Source organism: Sapajus apella, unplaced genomic scaffold (assembly GCF_009761245.1).
Source record: "Sapajus apella isolate SASKATOON/1434 unplaced genomic scaffold, GSC_monkey_1.0 scaffold150, whole genome shotgun sequence".
In the NCBI taxonomy this organism is placed as follows: domain Eukaryota; kingdom Metazoa; phylum Chordata; class Mammalia; order Primates; family Cebidae; genus Sapajus; species Sapajus apella.
Window position 1 is genome coordinate 622,190 of NW_022437090.1, and position 25,147 is coordinate 647,336.

Consider the following 25,147-nt stretch of genomic DNA (forward strand, 5'->3'; position numbering starts at 1 on the left):
TGGGGGAAGGAATGAGTGGGGGAAGGAATGAGTGGGGGAAGGAATGAGTGGGAGAAGGAATGAGTGGGGGAAGGAATGGATGAATGGACTCACAGCATCGGAGGGGCTCTAAGAATGGAGCTGGTCACTAAATATCCCAGAACCTGCTTGGCTGTGCATAGGGAACTTTGCCTCTACAGAAAAGAAGAGGGAAGGCCCACCCTCAGCCTGAAAGATTGCACCTCCTATATGTTTGTTTTCCCTGCCTTCCAGTCCCCCTGCCAGAGCACAACAAGGGGAAGGAAAGGAGGTCGTGGAGAATAGAAATAAACACACAGGGCTGGGAAAAAAGGCTCTGATTTTCTGCAGCTGCAGAGTAGCCCCTGAGGATAATTCGGACCATCTGCCCATTAAGGAAGTTGAACTTTCCTTCTCTTGTAAAGAAAGAACTCTGCGGCACAGGGGCTCTGCTGGGGCGACACTGCTCACGGGAAATGTGATCCCCATGGGAAGGACGGGGCCATCCCAAAAGCAAAAGAAGCAATTTCTGATCAGGCTCTCCTGGATGGCATCGCTTTCAAAACGTGGTCTGGCCTGTGGGTGTGCTTTATAAAATACTATTTCCTAATGGGAATCTGCTCTTAATACGTCCATTTATGACTCTTCAAAGCACTTTTATTAGCGAGTCTCGTGGGGTCTTTACTGCCCTGCCCTAAGCAGGGTGGTGTTAGTCCCATTTCACAGGGGAGAAAGCTGAGACTCAGAGAAGGGGCGTGCCTCTCTCCAGGTCACATGGTAAAGCAGCCACGCCAGGACCACACCTGGATTTCCAAAGTGCTGTGTCTCCCCTTGGCGGTCGCATGGGGGGCTTGAGACTTTGCTGGGTAGAAGAAGCAACAGCAATATCTCCCGCATTGTCATTGCCCTGAGGCTCGTACTAGATGTTTAAAAACTGTGGCCTCCCCTTTTTGTCTCCCCAGCTGCGCTTCCTGTTCTCTGGAAACTTGAGTTTGCTCTGATTTTGCTATTCCCAGCTAGCCGGTGCTAAATAAAAAATGTGATCAAATAATAAATGAAGAGCTCTTCCTGCTCAGGCCTGAGCGGGGAGCTCACCCCGTCACAGCAGGAGGAGGCCGTTAAGGCCCAGAAGCTCTGCTTAGAGCTGGATTTGTAGGAATGGCCTGGGTGGGCAAGTGAGTCCTATTCTTTCCTAAGCTCCTGAACCTCTCAGAGGGCAGGGAGAGGTCAGAGTCCACTGGCTGTTAGGACCAGAAAGAAATGCTGGAGAGCCCGGAGAAAACAGCGATGCTGTGTTTCATCAGGCCTGCAGCCCTTCTGCTGACATGCATAAGGCACCCTTCTTGAAGGCTCAGCTTCATGTGCCCAGGGCTAGTGGCCCGTCCTGGAGGGCTCTGCCACCCCCCCCCGCCTTCGCTCCCTCCATCCCCTCCCGGCCCGAGTTTCCATGCCAGTTCTCTCCCTCCTCTAGGTTCTAGGTCTGAATCCCCTTTCTGGGATCCTTCTCCACCCCTGCACTGTAAATCCTCAAAGGTCGGGACTGCCTTGAGAACCAAGTTTACCCCTCTCTAAGTCTAGGACCTTGGGTGAGGAAGGTGACCTCCCAGCCTGGTTCCGTCCTCAGTTAGGTGGGATAACATACCCGAGAGTTCTTCTGAAACACGCAGGAGCTCAGAGACCCGGGTGGTCATCTCTCAACAGTGTTGAACTCCATACGATCCCTGCGGACCATGGCGGCGGACCCAGGCATTGTGGTAAGTGACTTTCCAAGCCTCTGAGTTAGTGTGAAAGCCAGCCATGTACCCCTCCTGCCACTGTGGCCCCAGGACCTCCCAGGGAGGTCTATTACGGCTTTGCCTGTCTCTTTCTTCCATCTGAATTTGGCAAATGGCTCCCTAAAGAAAAGAGGCTGAAACCCAGCCCCAGGGGAAGTAAGTCCACCTAGACAGCTGGCCCCAAGTATCCTCCAAGGATGGCTTCCATGTCAAAGGACAGAGGGCTGTACTGTGAAGTTCACACAGTGGCAGCGAGAGTGGATCAGTGACATCAAAGGCTCCCTGGACCTCCCAGACTCAATCCACAGACCCTGCAGCTGCACTCACTCCCTGCGTTAACAGGAGCTGGGGTCACGGGGAGTAAGCACAATTCCCAAGTTTGTTTGAAATGCATTCTAAATAAACAGTTCAACCACTCTTGGTTTTCATGTGCATCTCAACATAAAACTTTTCTTTGTTCAAAACCCACATCAAAGACCCCAGCGTCATTTCTTTCGCTGGCTTTTGTAAGTGATTCCATGTTCACGTTCATCTGAGGTTGGTATTACTGAGACAGTTTCCTTGCAGGGCAAATCCCCCAAACCACTGGATATCTGCCAGGGAATTGGGGATGCCAGTCCCCGGCACGAAGGAAAGGGCGGCACCACGGGCTCGGCTGCCTGTGTCAGCAGAGAAGTGGAAACAGAACAGGCAACGCACATACGAAGAATAGTGACGAGGCAGCAGGCGGACTGGCCACCTCAACTGATGCCATGCCCCTCCTAGATAATGCATCACAGCAGCCCAGCCTCCCAAGTCCCACACACACACCTGGCTGCTAACTCTGAACATAAACTCCACACTGCCTTGTTTATTTTTTTCCAACTAGCAGTTCTTCCTGGGCTTTGGCCCTGATTCCTGCCTTCGGTTAGCATATATCCAGAATACAAATATCAGTGGCCCTGTTAATGGCCTTTTAGGATTCCCAAGGGGGAGTTTCATTTCTCCCTGCCTAAGCATTTTTTTCCCTGCCAGGGCATGGGTCCAGCGCTTGTCTCTCTCTTTCTGGCCAGGGATGCTGAAAATACCTTTTAAAGAGATGAACATAATGCAGCAAGCCCATCGGTGCCTGACTCACAGGCACCTCTGCACATCCTTATTTTTTTATTTATTTTGAGACGGAGTCTTCCTCTGTCTCCCAGGATGGAGTGCAGTGGTGCAACCTTGGCTCACTGCAACCTCCACTACGTGGGTTCAAGCGATTCTTCTGCCTCAGCCTCCCGATTAGCTGGGATTATAGGCACCTGCCACTAAGCCCAACTGATTTTTGTATTTTTAGTAGAGATGGGATTTCACCATGTTGGCCAGGCTGGTCTCGAACTCCTGACCTCAGGTGATCCACTTGCCTTGGCCTCCCAAAGTGCTGGGATTACAGGCATGAGCCACATGCCTGGCCTGTGTATCCTTATTTGACCACCTGACTTCTTAAAGGGGCCAGGCCTTTTCCAATTCTTCTTAAATCTGTGTGAAGCCATCAAACCACATACAGCATAGATTAGTCGGAATCAAACTGTTTTCTGCACATGGGAATGTGGAAGCTCCCATGGAAGGGATCACTGGGAGCTTTCAGGAAGAGTCACTGGATTTGTTTTTGGAAGGCTTAAGATGGGATCTTGGCAAACCAAAATGCCTGGAAGGCCAGATTCCATCCTCTTTACAAAACAGGGGAAAAAAAGAGGGAATTGTGGCCAGAGAGGCTAAGAGACTAGCCTCAGGCCACACAGCCAGGGGGGTCAGTGCAGGACTTAGATTTAAGGTTTGTGCTGTGATGCTGACAGAAGTATCTGGTCTTCATCTCCAGCTCCCAGCCAGAGCTCCTAGAATTCTTATAACTTCTTAAACAGTAAGAGTAACAGGAACGTCTCTTGTGAGAATCTGGGTTTTTTTGGTCCCTACTTCTGAAATAGCTCTGGAGAATCTTTTTTTTTTTTTTTTAATTTGTAATAAGCCCCTTCCAACCACACCTGAGTTTGGGCAGGCCCAAAGGATGGGGGTGCTGGCTGTCAGGGAAATCAACCACGTGATTAGAAGGTTGGACCATTCAGCCCCACTTAGAAGTGGAGGGGGTACTGAAGATTGAATTCAGGTACCAATGGCCAATGATTTCATCAGTCATGCTTAGGTAATGAAACCCCATAAAAACTCAAAAGGACAGGTTCAGAGAGCTTCTGGGTGCGGTGCTGAACACATCAAGGTACCAGGAGGGCAGTGTGCCCAGAGAGGGTGGGAAGGCTCTGTGCTGGTGCCTGGAGGGTGGTGTGCCCAGAGAGGGTGGGAAGGCTCTATGCTGGTGCCTGGAGGGTGGTGTGCCCAGAGAGGGTGGGAAGGCTCTATGCTGGTGCCTGGAGCATGGTGTGCTCAGAGAGGGTGGGAAGGCTCTATGCTGGTGCCTGGAGCATGGTGTGCTCAGAGAGGGCAAGGAGGCTCTGCGCCCCATCCCCCTACCTTGCCCTCTGCATCTCTCCTGTCCCTCTGTTCCTGAGTTGTGTCCTTTGTAATAAAACGATGAACCTAACTTTTCCTGAGTTCTGTGAATTGGGTTCTAGCAAATAATCAAACCCAAGGAGCGGGGCTCTAAAGGGATTCTCCGACTTATAGCAAGTTGGTCAGAAGCTCTGAAAGCTTGGATTTGAGACTGCATCTCAAGTTGGGGGCAGCCTGTGGGACTGAGCCCTTACCCAGTGGGGTCTTCATCAACTCCAGGTAGATTATGTCGGCACAGAATTGAATGGTGGGACCCCCAGCTGGGACTGGGGGATTGGTCAGTGTGCGAAACACCTGCACAGTTGGGGTCAGAGGCCTGGGAATGAACAGAGGAAGCGAGTCTTCCTTTTCACTGCTCTACAATCAGCACTGCGCTTACAGAGCTGCAGAGAGTTGGGTTCGCATCTTCCCAGGAAATGTTTCTGAAAAACAGGACTTGCTGGAAGTGGAAGTGCAGACAAGAGAAGGAGGAGGAGCAGAAAAGGAACCTGGATTTGGAATGTGGCCTTTCCTGGGAGGAAGGGTCTGTCTACCACGCACCAGCTATTGGTCGTGTGCACAGGGCCTCCAGTGACAGCTGAGGCTCTGCCATTACCACCCCGTGGACGGCTTCCCTGTGCCCAGAGGCTCAAGTGTAAACTCCTGACCACTGCAAGGCCCCTCGTAACCCCCACATTCCTTTCCAGCCTTAGTATTTGTCTCTTAGATCCCAAACCCTTGCCATGCGGTACTATTCGGGAGGATGACAACAGTATGCTGTTTCATGCATATGGTTCTCTTTACCTGGGATGACTTCAACTTCCACACCCACCTGGTGGATACCAACTTACTCTTTAAGACTTGGGTCAACCAGGTGTGGTGGCTCATGCCTGTAATCCCAGCACTTTGGGAGGCGGAGGCAGGCAGATCACCTGAGGTCAGGAGTTCGAGACCAGCCTGGCCAATGTGGAGAAATCCTGTCTCTACTAAAAATACAAAAATCAGACAGGGTGGTAGCATGCATCTGTAATCCCAGCTACTCTGGAGGCTGAGGCAGGAGAATCACTTAAACCTGGGAGGTGAAGGATGCAGTGAGCTGAGATTACACCACTGCACTCCAGCCTAGGTGACAGAGCCGGAGTCTGTCTCCAAAAAAAAGGTGCAGTGGCTCTGCCTCTTCATACCTGAGATCAGGCTGGGGTACCCGGTACAGCAAACTAGGCACAGGAATGGGAGAAGGGAGTCCAGAGACTCCAAAGGACTCTGCCTCCTTGGTTGTAAAACAGAGACAGACACATCTCAGCAGCTGCAGGGAAACCTGTTTAGAAACATGCTTCCTGATCATTTACTTTGAGTTGACACTGCATGCTGGGGTACCCACAGCACCCCTCGTCCCCAAACTTACTTCCCTAAATACTGAAAATATGCACAAAGTGTTAAACATTTTTCAAGTGCTCTGAGCCATGCATGAAAACCATCAGCAAACACTGGCTTGGAACTCACCCCTGTGGCATCTACATATTTTTTTTCCATGTAAAACCAAATGGACAAAGGTTTGTTTTAAACAATCCGAACTTATATCCTGCTTTAAATTCATGCTGTGGGACTTAACCAACACTGAATTCTTCACCCACCCCTTCGTTACAAAAATACTATTTATTTTTCCTGCAAACGGACCATCTACGAGGGTAAAACAAATGTATTTCTCTTGAGATGTGTGTCCGTAGCATTTTGTTTTATTTTTTTTTTTTTCCTGGCCAAACTGCCAAAAGCCAAACATGTCACAGAGTCACTGATACCGCCCTTGCCGGGAAAAACCTTGATCTCTCATCAAGCACAAACAGGGAGATCTGGATTCTAGACCCAGTTTTGCCATGACGTAGGCGGGGTGATTTTGGGGATACCACCCATCTCTCTGCTGCTGCTCTCTGTTCCGAAAACTGGTGGGGTGGGGTTGGCCGAGAGAGAGGAATGGATCTGAAACCCATCCAATCCTAAAATCCTGTGACTTCAGATCAAAACATGGGTAAACAATGGCAAGATTTTTGTCCTGAAAAATATTTTAACGTGGACTCAGATGGGTCCTGAGAAGCCTTCTGTGGAATTCCCTCCTCCAGGGAAAACTGCCAGCTTCCCCTTCCTGAGTGAGGGGTGTCTGTCGTGTCTCTTCTCACCAGTCCCATCGCACAGTCACCCCCATCTGCTGAAACCTCAGGTCTTTGCTGCTGATGGCACTGGCTTGGGAGGTGTCTGGTAAAGGTTTAAAGGCCTTGGGGTTACAAAAGGCCACCCTGGTTGGCAGCTCTTCCAGCACAATGCCAGACTGTGGAGGGTGGCTCTCGGGTGTTTCAAACTCTTTTTCCCAGCCCGCAGATCCTCCGGTGGGGCTGCCCAGGGCGCAGGGAGTGACCAAGAAACCCTCAGACACGGGCACCATGTCTGCCAGAATTTCAGCACTTTTCTGAAAGCTGAGCCTCGGCTCTCCCGGCAAAGCCCAGGTCTCAGGGATGTGGTTAACGCCTCTGGGACTGGAATTCCCTGGACACGTAAGCGGGGGGCTGAATACGGCTTGCTGTTGGTGTGGTCAGAGCAAGCTGGTGGGTGGAGGCCGTGGGAAGACACCGCACGACGGGACAGGCACAGACTTGCAATGACTGTTCCCCTTCAGCCCAAGGTCCTTCAATCTACATCTGGAGCTACCAGTGAAAGAGAGGACTGCTTAGGGTTTTAAGAAGCCTGGCCCTATAGTCCAAGACCAGGGGCCGAGTCCCAGGGTCAGGAAGTCAGGGGCTGGGGGTCTCATTCAGCCTCAGCCCCAGCCTAAGGATGTGACAAGTCCATCCTCCTCTCTGGGCCTCTAATCATGGGAAGATGGGGGCTGGCCTGCCAGTTTCTTTGTTCTGCGATGCCTCTGGCTCTCCCAGGGTCCTCCTCGTGTTGTATAGAGCTTTCTGCCCATGGAGCTGCCTCTGCTCAGCCCCTTCACCTCCCAGTTTCACTGCCCCTGGAGACCACTATGGGTGGTGGTCTTGCCAGGGAGGAGGAAAGAAAAGCTTAGTGCTTTGTGCAAGCATAGGCTCTGGGTTCTGTCTGAGTTCTGGGCTGCAGGGAGGGTGTAGCCTCTTCAAGGCAGGAAAGAAAGCCTCAGTCCCTCGCTGACATCACCTCCTGCCGTGCAGTCAAGAGGATCCAGAGCCATGTGGATGGGACCCAGGGACCCCCGCACCCCTATGGCTCTGGCTCCTACCTCCCTGCACCATGCTCCAGCCTCAGGACCCAATCCCGCGCAGAGCCCACCAGCCCGGCCCACAGGGGCAAGGAGAATAGAGACTGCACGTCCTCTGCAGCACGGGGACGCCCTGCTGGCTGGACCTCCTCACTGCTCCCTCAAGTCTGCTGAAAGAACAGCCGCCAGGGAATTCCTGACAAGAGCCCCACTGGCGTGCGGGCAGTGTTTCTGATCTCAAAGGCCATCTTTCCACACAGTTCCTCCCTTCCTGCCCGCCCCCATCAGGCATTGTTTATTTCTCAGAATGAAGTGCCACGATCCTTCTCAGCTACCTTGGCAGCCTTGATAGAAACCAGTCAACAAACAGAGCAGGGAAAACCAGCACCCTGAAGACGACATTCAGGACCCAGCCCTTTAGACAGAAGGGATCAGATCAGGTGTGCTAGATGGCCCCATCCAGTCAGACACACCCAGGCAAGCCCTGGAAAGGGACTCTAGAGAAAGCCAGAAGGACCGTGAGGCTCACAGACGGCACCCTGTACTGCAGCATTTCAGGTGAAGTGGGTGTGGGAGGTCTGGGGTCAGCCTGGGAACTTGCTTGTTTTCCCCGGGGAAGTCCGTCACTTTCGAGGACAAGGTGCTGTCACCCACATTGCTCCTACTTGATCCCGAATCGTGCCCCAGGGAGGGGAGGGCAGAGAGGAAGCAGGGGGCAAGTTTAGTGTTGGGGGGCCCTGGGGAAGCCTCTTTTCAGAAGCGAGGTCTCCTTGCGGTCCTGCATGGCTGGTAGAAAAGTGTCCTTTGAAGGACCTGCTGTGCCATACCACCCTCAATGTGCTGCTTTCATCGGAAGGACTTGCTGAGACCAAGGAACCATGAAAATAGTAAACTCAGCCGGAGTTTACATCTTGGCTGACACGAGCAACTGAAGAGAAGGCAGTTGAAGCATCTGACGTGTAGCGATGGCCGAGAATAATCCTATAATGCTCTGGAGGGTTAGGCACGCACCAAGAAGTGAGTCGAAGTTTCCTCACAGAGAAATGTTAGAGGGTGTGGGAAGATCGGTGAGTGAGTAGTTAATCATTTTCATTATCGAGTGTGTTTTGCGGGTATTGGCCATCAGTGTTTGTAGAGCCGAAGTACCCCAACGATTTTTCACGTCATTAGTCATGGTTATAATCCACGTGAGAATAATGGCATATACATCTTTTATTAAATGTTCCTTTGGTGATGGTGTTTGCAGGTTTCTCTTCGAAACCTTCTCCTATTTATGGAGGGCTAGGGCTAATTGTTAGTGGTGCTGGGATGTGGTATTGGGTTAAATTTTGGTGGGGTTGATAGTCTTTTTGATTTATTTGGGTGGCATGAGACCCCTATCTGTGTCTAGCTTGTAACTCTGCAGTGGACCCTGTCCCTGAGTGTCCACAGGGGAGGCTATAACATAGGGACTCTTTCCCCAGGCCTATCCTTCTAGAGCCAAGACCGGAGCCCAGATGCCACAGGCAGCAATATTCCGCTTGGTGCCCTCACACCGGACGGAACCAACTCACACCACATACTGGGGTTGGGATTTTTCCTTTTGCTCTTTTTAAAACTTGGCTAAGACACTCTGTTCATTATTTCTCTGGCCTCCAAGATTCTACATGTAGCCCTCTGGGGTGAAAGTAAGCCCTGGAAGAGTGGCACAATGAAATACGCTGGTTCCCTTGTCAGCATTGGAGCAGGGACCACATCAGAAAGACACCCACTCCTAATGGGGTGGTCTGCTGGATCGTGAGCTCTCCAGCGTCACTCCTCCATCAGCGGCAGATGGGGAAAATGAAGGCGATGCCACTTTGTCTCTGCACCTTTCCCCATGTAGCACCCAGGGAGGGGAGGCCTTTCACAAGGTCAGTAGCTGAATTTGTGCAAGCACCTCTGATGATTTTAGAAAGCGTGTCTGAGTGGGCGCATGACACAGAATAATAATCACGAACAGGTACTGAGTCCTCACCAGGCGTCCAGCACGATCATAAACACGTTACTCAGATTAACTCATTCAATTCTCACAATGGCCCTATGAGGTAAGGACTCTTGTTATCCCCATTTTATAGATGAGAACACTGAGGCACAGAGATTACACCCAGCTGGGTCTAATGAGTGGCCAAGGACAGCCTCCAGATCCATGCATACAACCTCCAGGTTTATGGCACCTCTAGAAATGTGGCCAGTGCCCCTGGGGTCTATCAGCATCTCTTGCTAGACTGGCAGAACCCTAAAAAAGCTAGGGAGGCTCCTTTGACACCTGAGCCCCAGCCATGGCTCCAGCCTCTGAACCTCCCAACTTATGGGGCTGCTCAGCAGACAGCTAGCCCTGTGCCAACACCTTATCCCACGACCCCAGCAGACTGTCCTTACTGGCATCTCCGGCTCTGTCTCCTTTCTCTCCTTTCTCTCCCTTTGGGCCTCGGTCACCTAAAACAGAGGAGGAAAACTGGCATTAGGAATGGAAACAAATCCTAATTGCGAATAAAATATTACCTGCAGGGGACTGATGAATTCGAGATAAGAGAAACCCTCAGGTGGGAGCCAGCAGCAGCTGGAGGGTACAGCAGGCAGGAGAACAGGGCAGCCACCTCTGCCATCTGCCCTGGATACCCCGAGAAGGAGGAAGCACCGGTGAGAAAATTCCACCCCTTCATAAAGAACCAAAGAGCAGCCTCTACCAGCATAACCTAAAGAGCACAGGGAAGTTTGCAGGAAGAAGACAAGTCAAAGATACTCCTATTAAACACTCAAGGTTTTAGAAGTCCATATCCAAGTTCGTTTTAGGTTTTTTGTTTGTTTGTTTTCTTTTTTGAGATGGAGTTTTGCTCTTGTTGACCAGGCTGGAGCACTGTGGTGTGATCTTGGTTCACTGCAACCTCTGCTTCCTGGGTTCAAGTGATTCTCCTGCCTCAGCCTCCTGAGTAGGTGACACTACAGGCATGCACCACCATGCCTGGTTAATTTTTGTATTTTTAGTAGAGATGGGGTTTCTCTATGTTGGTCAGGCTGGTCTCGAACTCCCAACCTCAGGTGATTGCCCGCCTTGGCCTCCCAAAGTGCTGGGATTACAGGCATGAGTCACCATGCAAGCCTCCAAGTTTGTTCTAATGAGACCAGGGAAAACAAGGGAGAAGGGGCTTTAGTTAAATAGGGAGAGAGGCGGGTTCTATGTTGATCAGGAGAGACCATAAAACATGAATGTGAGATACCAGGGCACTGTGGTATTTCCTTCCCAGGATATGCCTAAAGGAGAAGACCTCTTTGGACAGCTGGCCTCGCTCTCTACAAAGAAGTTGAAAATCCTGGCACCACTCACTGGGCATTAAAATGACAGGGGACTTCTCTTCCAAGGACCTCCAGAAAGACATCTGCAAATCAAAAGCCCATGGCATACTGTTTGGTGAAAAAAGCAAGCCAACAAATTCCAGGGGAGAATGTCCAGGATGATCCAAGATTAAAAAAAAAAAAAAAAAAAAAAAAAAAAGGCAGCCGTATACATATATAGGAATGTGCTCAGAAAAAGATCTGGCAGGATGTGCTCCAAAGTGTTGATGGTAGTTATTCTAAGAAATAAGAGCTGGGGGAACTGAGAGGCGGAGACTTTTTGCTTTATGCATTTCTGTGTTGTCTAATTTGTCTCTCTCTTTTTGAGACAGGGTCTCACTCTGTCACCTAGGCCCAGGGCTGGAATACAGTGATGCAGTCTTGGCTCACTGCAATCTCCACTTCCCGGGTTCAAGCAATTCTCCTGCCTCAGCTTCCCAAGTAGCTGGGATCACAGGTGTGCACCACCATGCCTGGCTAATCTTTGTGTTTCTGGTAGAGACAGAGTTTTGTGATATTGGCCCGACTGGTCTCAAACTCCTGGCCTCAAGTGATCTGCTCTCGTTGGCCTCCCAAAGTGCTGGGGTTATAGAAATGAGCCACCTTGCCTAGTCTCTAATTTTATTTTCAACAAGCATGTGCTGCTTTTACAACTTGTTTTAAAATCAACTTTTTAAAATGGGATCATAAAAGAAAGGAAAGCCTCAGTCTCATTGCTGACCAGAAAGTAAAATAAAACTTCTCAAGGATCCAAGATCAAGGGATCATCCTAGACGCGGGGTGGCAATGATTAGCAGGAATTTTTTCTTAGTTTTCATTTTAACAAGTGAGGAGTAGAAAGCCTGAGGACAGGGCATCAGAAGTCCTCCACCTTCTGCAGCGGTGCTAGGAGGTTTGCACAGTCTTGAAGTGAGCATGAAAAGACAGAATGATTGTAAAATAGGTTTTCCTAAAAATGAACAAGAGGACTACCTACAGGAAGGAGAGCAGATCGGAAGGAACATTTCTTGGCACTGGAAATTTGAGAATTGAATTAAAGTTGTAAATGTTGGGGGAATAAGAGTATTTAGAAGGTAAGGTCAGGCGTCTGGCAGGACTGGGGAGGAGGGTTGTCCTGGGACTGCAGCCTTGGTGTCTGCTCCGCAGGCCACCCTGCTGGCTTTCTCTGGTTAATCTCTGAGCTGCAACCTACCAACCACTCCCTTGCATTTCTACGAGGACTTGAACATTTGCACACGCATGTTTGCTCAGTCCTCCTGACAGCCCTGTGAAATATAGTATCATGAGGGTTTCAAGATTTGTGTGTTTTGTTTTGTTTTAGAGATGAGCTATTGCTCTGTCACCCAGGCTGGCGTGCAGTGGCACAATCAGAGCTCACCGCAGCCTCCAACTCCTGGAGTCAAGAGATCAGCCTCTCAAGTAGCTGGGACTGCAGGTACATGCCACCACACTGGGCTAATTATTTTATTTTTTTGTTGAGATGGGGTCTTGCTGTGTTGCCCAGGCTGATCTCAAACTCTTGGGCTCAAGCAATCCTCCTGCCTGGGCCTCTCAAAATGCTGGGACTACAGGCATGAGTCAGCACGCCTGGCTGAGGGTTTCTAGTTTTTAGTGGAAAAACTAAAGTCTTTAACAAGATGAAGTGACTCGCACAAGGTTGCCCTTCTGGTCCATGCACAGTGATGAGAGTCCTGGTCCCCCACACCAATGCCCACATGCTGCCTGGGGCTGGCGGTGAGGCTCAGGGAAAACCGAGATTGTCATTACCTTTGAATCCACGCATGCCCATTGGTCCTGTGGCCCCGAGCTTCCCATCGTCACCTTTGGGCCCAGGCAGTCCTGGGGTACCTCTCTCCCCGGGCAGACCTGGGTAGAAAACAGACAAATGGCAGAGCCTCGGATGCAGAACAGGAAGGGCCCTCAGAGGTCATCCCAGGTTCAAGGCTCAGCCTCCCCCACACATCCCCTCTTAGCCTCTGTGTCTGTTTTTTTTCTGTTAATCTAAAGATGTCGCCAAAGCAGAGACAAACAGGTCCACGCGGACGCTCCCCGTGCGCACCCTATATCGGTCAGGCTTGGGGTCCTCCTGCTAGAAAGATCCAGTGCTGTTGTGTCAGGAGGGGTGCCTATCCCTTTGGAGGGTGTCCCTTTGCCCCTGGACATGCTGGAGATTTAGAATTAGCAAACTCTGTTTTTTGTTTTGTTTTGTTTTGTTTTTTGAGACAAACTCTCACATTGTCAGCCAGGCTGGAGTACAGTGGTGCGATCTCGGCTCACTGCAACCTCCGCCTCCCAGGTTGAAGCAATCCTCCCACCTTACCCTCTCGAGTAGCTGGGATTACAGGTGCCCACCACCACACCTGGCTAATATTTGTATTTTTCGTAGAGACAGGGTTTCACCATGTTGGCCAGGCTGGTCTCAAACTCCTGACCTAAGTGATCTGCCTACCTCGGCCTCCCAAAGTGTTGGAATTATAGGTGTGAGCCACCACGCCCAGCCTAGAATCAGCAAACACTTTTCTGAGCGCTTTCTATGTGCCAGGCCCTGCTCTGGATGCTTTTCATAAAGTATCTAATTTAATCATCATAACACACCAGGAGGAATTATTCTGCCTGTGTTACAAATGAGGACACAGGAGCTCAGAGAGATTAAGTAAACTGCCCAAGATCACACAGCAGTGTTGGAGGCAGGATCTGAGCCCTGCGCTTGCTGAAATGGACAGTAAGCCTCACTTTATGCTGGATCAACAAGGCTTACTGGGGACGGGGGTAGGAGGAAGATGAAATCGTTTCTCATTTTATTTAAGAAAAAAAAATCCCTTCCCTTGTATAAATACAGGGAGGTATAGCAAAAGGGACTGGAGGCGAGGTCAGTAAATGGAAGGCCTGCTGCCGATTAAGTCCCCGGGCTCCTGGCCACAAGGCCCCTGGGTTACCGCCTGTGGTGACAGCACCACGCAGAGCCAGCATAAACAAGTGTTTGAGTGTGTGAGAGCCCTGGTCCCCCATGAGGCCTGGCCTTAGTGCAGTTATCTTGCAAAGCAGAGCACCCTTAATTAACTGACTAATTATTCTTTCCTGCTTGGAATGTGAGTTGGTTTGCTTTGGACTTTTTCTGGGACTTGGAGAAATCTGTCTTCCAGTAATGAATAACTCTCTAGTCCTAAGGTCCAGTGGCTGGAAGGAGACATGATTCTGGGAGACGGCTGATTGGGTTTTCTCCTTTTCCCTCCTAACACAATGTATCTGTTCCCAGAGTCCAGTGGCTCCACTGCCACAGAAGTCCTGATCTAGCATAAGCTGGGCCCCAGGCTCCCCATCTTATGATTCTCTAGGGCAGAAAATGTGGTTCCAGACCCCCACGAGCCCCTGAGCAGCCTCGGGTGGTCCCGAGACGGCAGGGCCAGGAGTGGTTGCTGGGCTGGGACCTCTCCTTCCTCTACACACTGTCTCCTCGCCTGTGTTTGCAATGTCCTAGAGATTTGGGAAGCGGATGGTTTGGAGGTATAATTCCTAAAACAAATAACCAGACACCTTTCTCCCTCTATTTCCTTTTCTTCCTTCACTTAGAAGACCACACGCTCCCAGCAAAACATTGCATGCAGCACAAGCTCAGTAACGGACAGACCAGCAGGCAAGGTATGGCGGGGGACCCAACAGGAGCTTGGGAGACAGTGAGTCTCAGAAGAACCCTGTCTTTCTAGAAGGCCCAAAGCACCCTCCCCACCAGCCACTGACTCTTCAGGGCTGTCGATATGAGCAGCAGGATGGGGAGGGGAGGGGTCAAAAGGGGAACAGACAGGTATTCATGATCCATTCGTAGACCTGGGCAGGGTCAGGAGGAGTCATGGTGGGCAGGGGAGGGCGACAGGTGGCTGGTGATCAGGAAATGCGGATAGGACAGCACCTGTGAAGGGTTGGACTGGATCTCAAAACATCTCCAACTCCTTCTGCAGGTCCTGCTCACACGGACCCTGGCTCCTGGGCTGGGAAGGGGCTTCAGGGAGCTGCAGGCCTGTCCTGTACCTTTTCCTTCAGATTGTGGCACTTCCTAATAAACAGTATGTGCTGCACCCGGCTGTGACACCAGCAATCTCTTAGTCCCTTGTTGGAACTAAGCGCTAGAGGCAGAGCTGATTGGGCACTCCCCTGGGGAGCCAAGTCATTTATAACATCGAGAAAGTAGGGGTCAGAGATGGATTGGGGGTCTCTCCCAGGTCCCTCCCAGGGGCACACCCATTACCTCGAAGTCCAGGCAATCCAGGGATACCAGGCCTGCCTTCCCTTCCTTCATCCCCCTGATCACCTTTGGGTCCTGGTGGCCCTGGAAAGGCAAAAACAGCACCAAGGTTAGGGGATTGGCTTGTGGGGCAGGACAAGGTCAACTGCAGAGGAAACACAACGCCCTCTCTGAGGAGAGGAAGGGCAGCATCAGCTTTGGAAACTCACAGGGAACCCCCAGCCCAGTCTCAGGGGCATCAGGAAAGGCTTCCTGGAAGAAGTCATATCCAAAGTGAAATCTCAAAGAGAAATAGGAGTTAGCTGAGTAAACAGAGGGGTGGGTGAGTGTGCTGCAGACTGCACGTGTGCGGCCCCTCCCAAAACCATATGTGGAATTCCTAATCCCCAATGTCACAGCTTTAGGAGGTGGGGTCTTTGGGAGGTGATTAGGTTTTGATGAAGTCATGGGGGTGAACCCATATGTTGGGATTAGTGGTTTTATAAGAAAAGACACCAGGGAGTTCATTCTCTCTCCCTCCCTCCTCTCTCTCTCTCTCTATTTCTCTCTCTCTCTCTCTCTCTCGAAAGGACACAGCAAGAAGGCGCCAGTCTGCAAACCAGGAGGAGAGTCCTCACCAGAAGCCGACCCTGCCACACCCTGATCCTGGACTTTCAGCCTCCAGAGCTGTGACCAATAAATGCCTGTTGTTGAAGCAGCTCAGTCTGTGGTATTTTGTTGTGGCAGCCTGGGCTGATTAAGAGTAAAAAGGGACAGTTCCAGGCGGAGGGAACAATCCCTACAAAGGCTGAAAGTCAAGAGAGATATGTAAGCCCCAGCGGGGTAAGAGGTGGGGGACACAGTGTGGAGAGAAAGCGGGGCTCTTAGAGACCCAGCACCTCCTAAGGGCACCAGAGGTCACAGAGGGGCCTGAGAGAAGAGCCCAATCAGAGCTGCACACGAGGAAGACGGTTCAGGCTGCAGTGTGGAAAATGGGCTGGAACAGGAGGGAGGCCAAGGCAGAGCCTCCAGTCCAGCCAGGTGGGAGGTGAGAGCCCTGGACAAGGGGCGGGGCCATCAGAGGGACGTCAGGGACATGTACAAAAGTTGCTTGGAAAGTAGAAGAGACTGACTTTGGTGTTAATGGGGGAGGAAGAGGCCAGGGTCGTGCTCAGATGTCTGACTTCCATGCTTGGATGGAAGAAGGGTTTCTAACGTCTCCTGAGAGGCCTGCCCTCCAGGATGGGGCTCCCATGTGGCAGGGATTCTGAGATATGGGATTGGATCCAGTCCCCACGACAATGCCAGGTGCTGCAATTACACATTTGGACCACACAGCCGATGAGTGAGGCAGCTGTGGTTTCAACCCACATCTGACCTGCGTGTGTCCATGCTGCAACACCCACAGGGCTAGACGTCTCACCAGCTGCAGAAACTTCTTGCCAGCTATTGCTGCACCTGCTGTCCCCAGGCTAGCCAGCCCCTGGGCACCCCCTGCCAACCTCCTCCAGTCACTACCAGCTCTCAGGTGGCTCCCTGCTCCTTCCTGTCAAAACCCTCTCTGACTCATCATCCATGCTGAAAGTTGGCATGAACTGCTGGAATGTGCGTACTTGGAGCCGTTTGACCAGTCATCTCACCCTGCCTTGTCCTGTTGCCGCAGTGACTGTGTTCTGTCTTCCTAAAAGAATTGCCAGCTCCCTGAACAGGGCCACACCCTTTATATCCCTGTACCTGCTGTGAAGACCCAGACTGCAAGCTCTCATCTCCTGCTGCCTTTCAAGAGAAAACGAGGACTGTGAAGCCCGGTGTGGCAGCTCGTGCTGTAATCCAGCACTTCGGGAGGCTGAGTCAGGTGGATCACCTGAGGTCAGGAGTTTGAGGCTAGACTGGCCAATGTGGTGAAACCTCATCTCTATTAAAAACATAAAAATCAACCGGGTGTGTTGGTGGGCACCTGTAATCCCAGCTACTCCAGAGGCTGAGCGGGAGAATCTCTTCAACCCGGGAGGCAGAGGCTGCAGTGAGCTGAGATTGCATCCTTGCACTCCAGCCTGGGCGACAAGAGTGAAACTTTGTCTCCAAAGAAAATAAAAAAAGAGGCGGACCATGAAAAATGGCCTTTATAACTTTATAATGTCTCCATCTTCTGTTTACCAGGAGCCTCAGAATATGATTTTATTTGGAAATAGGCTCTTTGCAGACATAATGAGTTAAGACGAGGTTACCCTGGAGTAGGGCAGGCCTCAGGCCAATGGCTGGTGTCCTTATGAGAAGAGAAAACAGAGACACAGAGATATGAGAGCATCATGTGGCCATGGAGGCAGCGATGGGAGTGACACATTCCCAAGCCAAGAAACACCAAGGACTGCCAGCAAGCACCAGCGGCTAGGAAGGGCCAAGAAAGGGTCTCCCTGAGCTTTCAGAGGGAACATGGCCCTGCGGACACCTGGATTTCAGACTTCGAGCCTCCAGAACTGTGAGAAAATAGCTTCTGTGGAACCACTGAGTTTATGATGCTTTGTTATGGCAGCCCCGGGAAACCAAAACACACAGAGTCACAGCCCAGCAGTAACGCCTTGCACAATAAATATTTGATGAATGAATGAGTATATGAGATCAGAAGGTGTTAATAATACATAGAAAACAACCAGCCAGCCAAGGTCGAGATGTACTGATACCTTCCTCACGCTGGCGCTGTCCTCAGACCCTAACCAAACTTGACGGCTGTTTAATAATTCCATGGCACGCAGGCAGGGAAAAAAGGAGTCAACAATTCTTCAATTCACAAGGCATACAAATCATTTGAGAAGGACTAGGTTTTGTGATCCCAGTTTTCAGACCACAGGATTGAGTCAGAGAACCTGTTGGGAACAGACCAAAGATGGCGCAGAAATGAAGGGTGGAGTCAGGAAGCAAATGGGTTCCAGAACCCCTTCCCACGGGTCTCTCCTTAAGGTCAAGGCTGCAGCAAACGGAACCAGGAGAGGGTGGCCAGATCTCTACTGCTGGGCTGAAGGCCCACTTCTTTCTCTCCTCCCTGCCTCCACCACCCCACCCCACTGGGAACCCAGGTGCTCCAGGAACCGAGCTGGTCACAGATGAAGGGACTGCAATTCCCTGACTGTGAGGTGTGCTGACAATTTCACCTGTCCCTCAGGTGCAGGGGCAACCTGCATGGGGGGAGGGTCTTCCCAGGAGTCAGTCTCGCCAAGGGAGGATGCTACCCAAAGCCCCTGATGTGGGGCCTCTGGGTGGTACACATCATCTGGAAAGTGGGTTTTGAGCATGGATATCGAGTCTTGAGTTTGAGTCCTGATTCTATTAAATGAAGGTAAAAAAAATTCCTTTCTCATGTGGCTGTGGCGAGGACTGAGTGGATTCAGGGGCACGATGACTAGAGAAGGGCTTTGCAGTCGTGAGTGGTGCGGGACGTCCTCATCACCTCACTTTGTGTAGCTCCTCCTCAGAACCTTTATAGGATGACAACTTTTGGGTATTCCCGGCTCACCTGAAATCACCCTGTGGAACTTGGCTGGGTCATCCAGGGAGAGGCAGGTCTCAAGAACATGCTACAGGTGGATATATATATCTTGGATCACTGCAACCTCCACCTCTCAGGTTCAAGTGATTCTCCTGCCTCAGCCTCCCGAGTAGCTGGGACTACAGGTGCCACCACCACACCCAGCTAATTTTGTATTTTTAGTAGAGACAGGGTTTTGGCATGTTGGCCAGGCTGGTCTTGAACTTCTGACCTCGTGAACCACCTGCCTTGGCCTTCCAAAGTGTTGGGATTACAGGCGTGAGTCACTGCGCCTGGCCTGTTTTTTTAAAATAGAACTATGTGGTTAGTGAGGGCCTTTACTAGAGATGAACTGGGAAGAAGGCGAGGTGGACAGTAAAGCTGAGCGCCCATCCGCAAGCCTTCATCACATCCTCAGGTGGTACTGGCCCGGCCAACTCAGAAGGGCTGATGATTTGGACAGAGCCTCGAGGGGCCAAGCCGCCAGGTGCTCTGAGGACCAAGTGTGTCTTTAAATCACTGCTGCTGCCCGTAGGTGAAGCAATCTCAGGATATGACTTTTTAGTGTGTTTACTGACACAAACCTTTTTTTCAGAAACCCAGTCTGGAAATCTCCAGCCTGCTTGGATTCCTCTTTCCTGTCCCCCTTTTGTGTCCCTTTCCAGCCACACACATCTGTGAGTCAACGGTTCTCATAAAGGAGGGTCCTTCTCATGACTCCACCTCCTTCTGCACTGCCTCCACCCGTGTCGGGTCCTTATGGCCTGGCTCCAGGCTTTGTAAGAACCACCCTGTCTGTTTCTCTCCAGGCCATGTGTGCCTTGCTGTCTGATCAGTCTCTCCGTAATAACAAAGCAACCAAAGGGACTCAGAGCACGGGGGGTCCCCTGACGGCACCACAGGCTCAGCCTCCCCTGTCAAGGCCCCTGCAGATCACTCACGATCTGACTCCCTCTGCTGCAAACTTACAGCTCAATGCTCACGGTCACCAACTTTCCTCCACCTCTGCACAAATGCCCTCCTCATGGTGTCCCTGAACATTAGCCAGATCCTGACTCCAGTTCCTCTTAGTCCTGAGGCTGCCTTCATGCCCACTGATCTGGTTTGGCTGTGTCCCCATCCAAATTTCATCTGGAATTGTAGCTCCCGTAATTCCCACATGTTGTGAGAGGAACTCAGCAGGAGGTAATTGAATCATGGGGGTAGGTTTTCCTTGTGTTGTTCTCATGATAGTAAATAAGTCTCACAAGATCTGACGGTTTTATAAGGGGAGTTCCCCTGCACACATTCTCTTGCCTGCTGCCATGTAAGATGTGCCTTTGCTCCTCCTTTGCCTTCTGCCAAGATTGTGAGCCTTCACCAGCCATGTGGAACTTTGAGTCCATCAAACCTCTTTTTCTTTATAAATTAGCCAGTCTCAGGTATGCTTTTATCAGCAGTGTGAGAACAGACGAATACAGCCACCCTTTTGATTTCTTAGTGTTCCACTAGCAGAGCCCTCAAATCTCAGATCTGGAAGGCAGTGGGGAGATCTTCATGCATAATGTCCCTGTGGGAGCCTCTGCCCACTCCCTGGGCACCATCCTCCACCCCCAACTGTAGTTCCCAAGAAGCCAGACCCTCCTGTAGGGCACTGTCTGTGGCCTGTGCCTTGCACACCCCCGGCACACAATTGGGATCTGAAGAGTGACTAATGAGCAGCAGCAGAAGGACCAAGACATCTATTGTTCCAAGAAGTGCCCGGGTGAGCTCCTTCACTTCTCAGCTTTCTACACATCCCATTTCTCATCTCTTCTGTCACCAGGGCAGACCAGGGCATGGAGGTGGCTGGAACGAGGAGGAGCAGTCTCCTAGGGTCCCCACTCAGGCTCTGCCCACCCATCTACCCTGCTCCCTCATGCTGCCCCCAGTGCAGTTGCTCCTGCCGGAAGCATCTTCCCAACGGGGTGAAAGGTCTGGGACCAGGCATTCAGGACAAGCATCAGAGATTTCTCAGGGATCAGCCAATGGGAGGAAACCCATGCCTCCTCCCTTCCCAGATCCCAGAACACGTGATGGGGTAGGGGACCTGCATGGGCTGGAATCTGGGAACTGACTGCAGAGAGCAAATTGGGAGGACAGCTGACGGCCTGGAGCCAGCAGTACAGTCATCAAAACCACAGCGTAAACATCACCCCCAGAACCACACTAATCACAGGGAGGATGACAGGATGGAGTGGCTCGGCAAACGGCTCCACTTCTAGTACCCTCAAATCACCAGGGCCTGGACTCAGCCCCTATCACCTTTACACTTTTGAGAGTTCTCTCTGTTTCATCTTTTAAGGCATCTCTCTTGACTCTGAGAAGTGGACAAGGCAGGAAATGTGTGCTCCATTTCACAGCCAAGGAGACTCAGTCCCAGAAAGGTGCTGACACTGCCCTCGCTGTGGTCCTCTGAGCGCCCAGTGCACAGAGGGTGGTGGGCGGGACTGGGGGCAACTCCACCCGCTTCCCAGCAGAGTCCGCGTAGAAGGACAGATGAGAGTTTGGCTCACGACACAATGTCCCAGAGACCTCAGCCCAGGTCATGCTCCCCAGTCCTCAGTAGAGCAGACAGGACACTTTACCTGTCACTCCCACTCAGAGATGTCCCCACTTTCAAAGGTCTCTACTACCCAGAAGCCAGAGTCCCAGAGATAGCCTGGAATCCAAAGCCCACTCTATTATACCATCCCTTTATAAATATTTGCTGAATTGGACTGTCTACTAAATTGTGTTTTTTTTTTCTCACAAAATCAGACTGCAGATAAATCTGCTTTGCAAACTTATTTTAATGAATCCAGAGATGTATCTTTTCATCCCAGCTGGGTCACTGGATGTTTTGTGACTTCAACAAATCATCTCCCCTCCCTGGCCTCAGGATCCTCAACTGCAAAATGAAAAGAGTGGACTGGATGATTTCAGATCTATTACCATTCCATCCAAATGCTGTGATTCCAGAAAACCTGCATCCTTGCCAAACAGAGCCATCAGAATGAGTCTCTGCTCATGTCTCCTCTCCTGGGCGACCTCCCTTCTCTGGTTACCTTTCCCCTCCTCAGCTGCTTCTCCTCTGTGATGATCTAAGTTCTCTGCTTCTTTCAAACCCACAGGCAGATTTCAACAGACCTGATTAATGCTAAAAATCCAAAACAGAAAATAGAACCCCCACTGCAGATATTCACAAAAGAGAAACTGGAGACCAAAGCTCATCAAAAACTGTATAACAAAGTAAGGGAATAAAAATCACTCGGATCAAGCTCAGGGATAATGTAAATAAGCTCATATTTGAAAAAATACATAGCTGAGTATTTGTGACTTCTCAGCCAGGAAAGAGTAAAGGGTGAGAGTGTGGTGAGTGTTATGTGTATATGTATGTGTGTATATGTGTATATATGTGTTCATATGTATATGTGTGTGCATGCGTATGTATATGTATATATATGTTCATATGTATATATGCATGCATGTGAACGTATGTGTATACGTATGTGTATATGTGTATATATGCGTTCATATGTATATATGTGTGCATTTGTATGTGTGTGTATATATGTTCACATGTATATATGCATGAATATGAATGTATGTGTATATGTATGTGTGTATATATGTGTTCATATGTATATATGCGTGCATGGGTATGTATGTGTATATGTTTGTGTATATGTATATGCATACATGTGTGCACATGGGTGTGTTTATGTCTGTATGTGTGCAGGTGTGTGTGTATATTTGTATATGTATGTGGGTGTGTATACGTATGTGGGTGGGTGTGTGTGTTTAAAAACCTTAATAGAGGAACTGGACAAAGTTGGGGCAGAAGGGCCACTGCAGACAGCAGTGTGGAAATGCCTGGAAGCTTTCGTAGAGAACCAGCCCTCGTCCAAAAGCCAGGGTAGAGTTTTGCCTTGTTAAGGTTGCATGGTGAAAACATTCATATGTACCAGCAGGAATCTTTTTAGTAATAACCACCAGGCACCTGGTGAGAGAGACAGGGAAGTGGGAAGGACCCCAGATGTGGTGGCGATAATGACAGCTGGAAGCCCAAGCGCCATCCAACTGTGAAGGGCCAGGAGCCCCCGTGCAGCCATCTGAATGTTTGTACCCCCCAGAATTCATATGTTGCAACCTAATCACCAGGCGGTGGCATCAGGAGGCAGGGCCTTTGAGAAGTGATGAGTCTCAAGGGTGAGGCCCTTATGGATGGAATGCTGATTCCATCCATATAAAAGAGGACTCCAGAGAGCTACCCCATGCCCTCCACCAAGTGAGGACACAGCAGGAAGGTGCCATCTATGAACCAGGGAGCAGGCCCCGGGCAGGCCTGGATTTTGGACTTCCCAGTCCTAGAGCTGTGAGCAATAACATCTGCTGCTTATAAACGGCCCAGTCTATGGTATTTTGCTATGGCAGCCTGAACAGACGGATACACACATCAAGAATCCAAAGCTTGAAGACAGAAAGGCAGGCAGGCCTGGGAAGGACTGAGATCAAACTTTTAGATCAAGACAACTGAGTATAAAACTCAGTTTGAGGACCAAAGAAAGACTATGTGGAGGACCCCACGGGAAGTACCCTGGCAAAAGAGGGACCCAGGGCGGTTGCAGGCTGATCCAAGGAGACTGGACTTACAAATGAAAGAACCCGGATGTGAAGTGTCTCGGGAGCCTGGGAGGTTGCATTAGCAGGAAGTACGGTGAGGTCTCTAGCTAAGAAAAGGAAGGGACTGGAAAGTGCCCCAGAAACAGGGAACTCACTCTCCACTCTCCTCTGTTCACTGCTTACAGCTGGGAAGCCAAATGCTTCCATCCCAACAGCCAGGATTTCTGGGCCAGGCAGAGCCGTGTTTAGACCTTGGCTTTGCCACTTGCCAGATGTCTAAGAAACAGGGGGAAGGTTATTTAGGCTTCTCATCTATAAAGTGGGGACAATAAGACCTTTTTGCAGGATGTGAGGATTCTTGGTCTTGAATGTCTATTTGGAGAATTCATGTCTACAAAATGCGTGCCACATTGTAGGTTGTAATTCACTGTAATTGCTATTTAATGCTATCAGTTCCTGAAAACATTGCTAGGGGCAAGGGAGGTCAAGGAAAAAAGAAGGTAGGAAAAGCTAAGATCCTGTGTTTGAAAGAAGAAATTCTACCTCCTCCCTCTGATTTCTGCGATGTAAAGGCCCAAAGTGACCCAGGACCAGGAAATCCGACTGTGTCGGGGAAGCCAGTGATCGCCCAGTGTCAGGATTTAACAGTTGCTTTTACAAACATTCATGGAGTCCCAGTTATGTGCATTGCACTCTTAATGCTGGGGACAGAGACACAGATCCAGACGGACTATGGGGAACAGAATGACAACCGGGCACTGGGCTTAAAGGTCCTGATCATTGAACTGTACACATAAAATGGGGGATTTCATGGCATGTAAATTACACCTTATTACAGCTGGATCATTACCAGCCATGAGGCCTTAAGTAAGGCAGGGACTTCCTCCCTCAGTCTTAGTTGTTTTCCTGTTGAAATCCGACCCTGCCCTCTACAACAGCTGCCTTAAATGACCTCACAGTTCATCCTCAGGTCCCATTTAAAAGCAAAACAAGGTACACAAAAGTGCTGTGTAAACTGGAAAGGGTGCAGAGGGCCCCATCATTATACTTTCTCTCTGATAAACGCAGAAACGCGAAAGAGGGAGACTTCGGGGAGCTAGAAAGGTTGGGGGGTTCTTGGAGGAGGTGGGTTTGAGTGAGATCCTGGAGTATCAGCAGGATTTAGATGGGCAAGGAGGAGGGAGAAGAGGGAAAAAAGGAGGAGGGAGAGGAAAAGGAGGAGGAAAAGGTGGAGGATGAAGAAAAGAAGGAGGAGATGAAGGAAGAAAAGGAGGAGAAGGAGGAGAAAGGAGGAAGAGGAGAAGAAGAGGAGGAGGAGGAGGAGGAAAAGCAGGAGAAGGAGGACAAGGAAGAGGAGGAGGAAGAGGAAGAGGAAAAAAGGAGGATGAGAAGGAAGAAGAGAAGGAGAGAATAAAGGAAGAGGAGGAGGAAAGGGAGGAGGAGAATGAGGAAGAAGGAAGGAGAGAAGGAGAAGGGGAAGAGGAGGAGGAAGAAGAGGAAGAAGAGGGAATGGGGGAGGAGGAGGAGGATGCTGCAGGTGGAGGAGTCTCTGGAGCACAGCTGTGACAGTGGTGAAGGTGGCCTGTGTTTCCAGGGCAGGGACAAGATGTGCCCCATTACACTGGATGCTTCACCCACACCAAGACCATGTAGGACCCAGGAGTTAAACAATTAAACATTTCCAGAACATCACACTTCTGATTTCTCTTGAAACACACGCAGACCTTGTCAGCCTCGGCCCACCTTCTAGCCTGGCAAAAATGAATGAGACCTGCCATAATCCCTAACACTCCCCGACACTGCAGCCACTCAGCCATGACACTGCAGCCTCTCCTTCCCCAACACTGCACCCTCTCCTCCCCGACACTGCACCCTCTCCTTCCCGACACTGCAGCCTCTCCTCCCCGACACTGCAGCCTCTCCTCCTC

The 25,147-nt window shown here is 50.5% G+C and overlaps 1 protein-coding gene across 2 annotated transcripts in view; it reads right to left on the reverse strand.

Moving 5' to 3' along the window:
- Window positions 1–25,147, reverse strand: part of SCARA5 (scavenger receptor class A member 5) — a 121,152-nt gene that overhangs the window by 26,643 nt on the left and 69,362 nt on the right. For both annotated transcript variants that reach the window (XM_032265426.1, XM_032265427.1), the window contains 3 exons: window positions 15,098–15,178; window positions 12,622–12,720; window positions 9,901–9,957 (listed from right to left, as the gene is read on the reverse strand). In XM_032265426.1, the coding sequence (XP_032121317.1) occupies window positions 9,901–9,957; window positions 12,622–12,720; window positions 15,098–15,178 (237 nt within the window). The remainder of the gene's footprint in view (window positions 1–9,900; window positions 9,958–12,621; window positions 12,721–15,097; window positions 15,179–25,147) is intronic.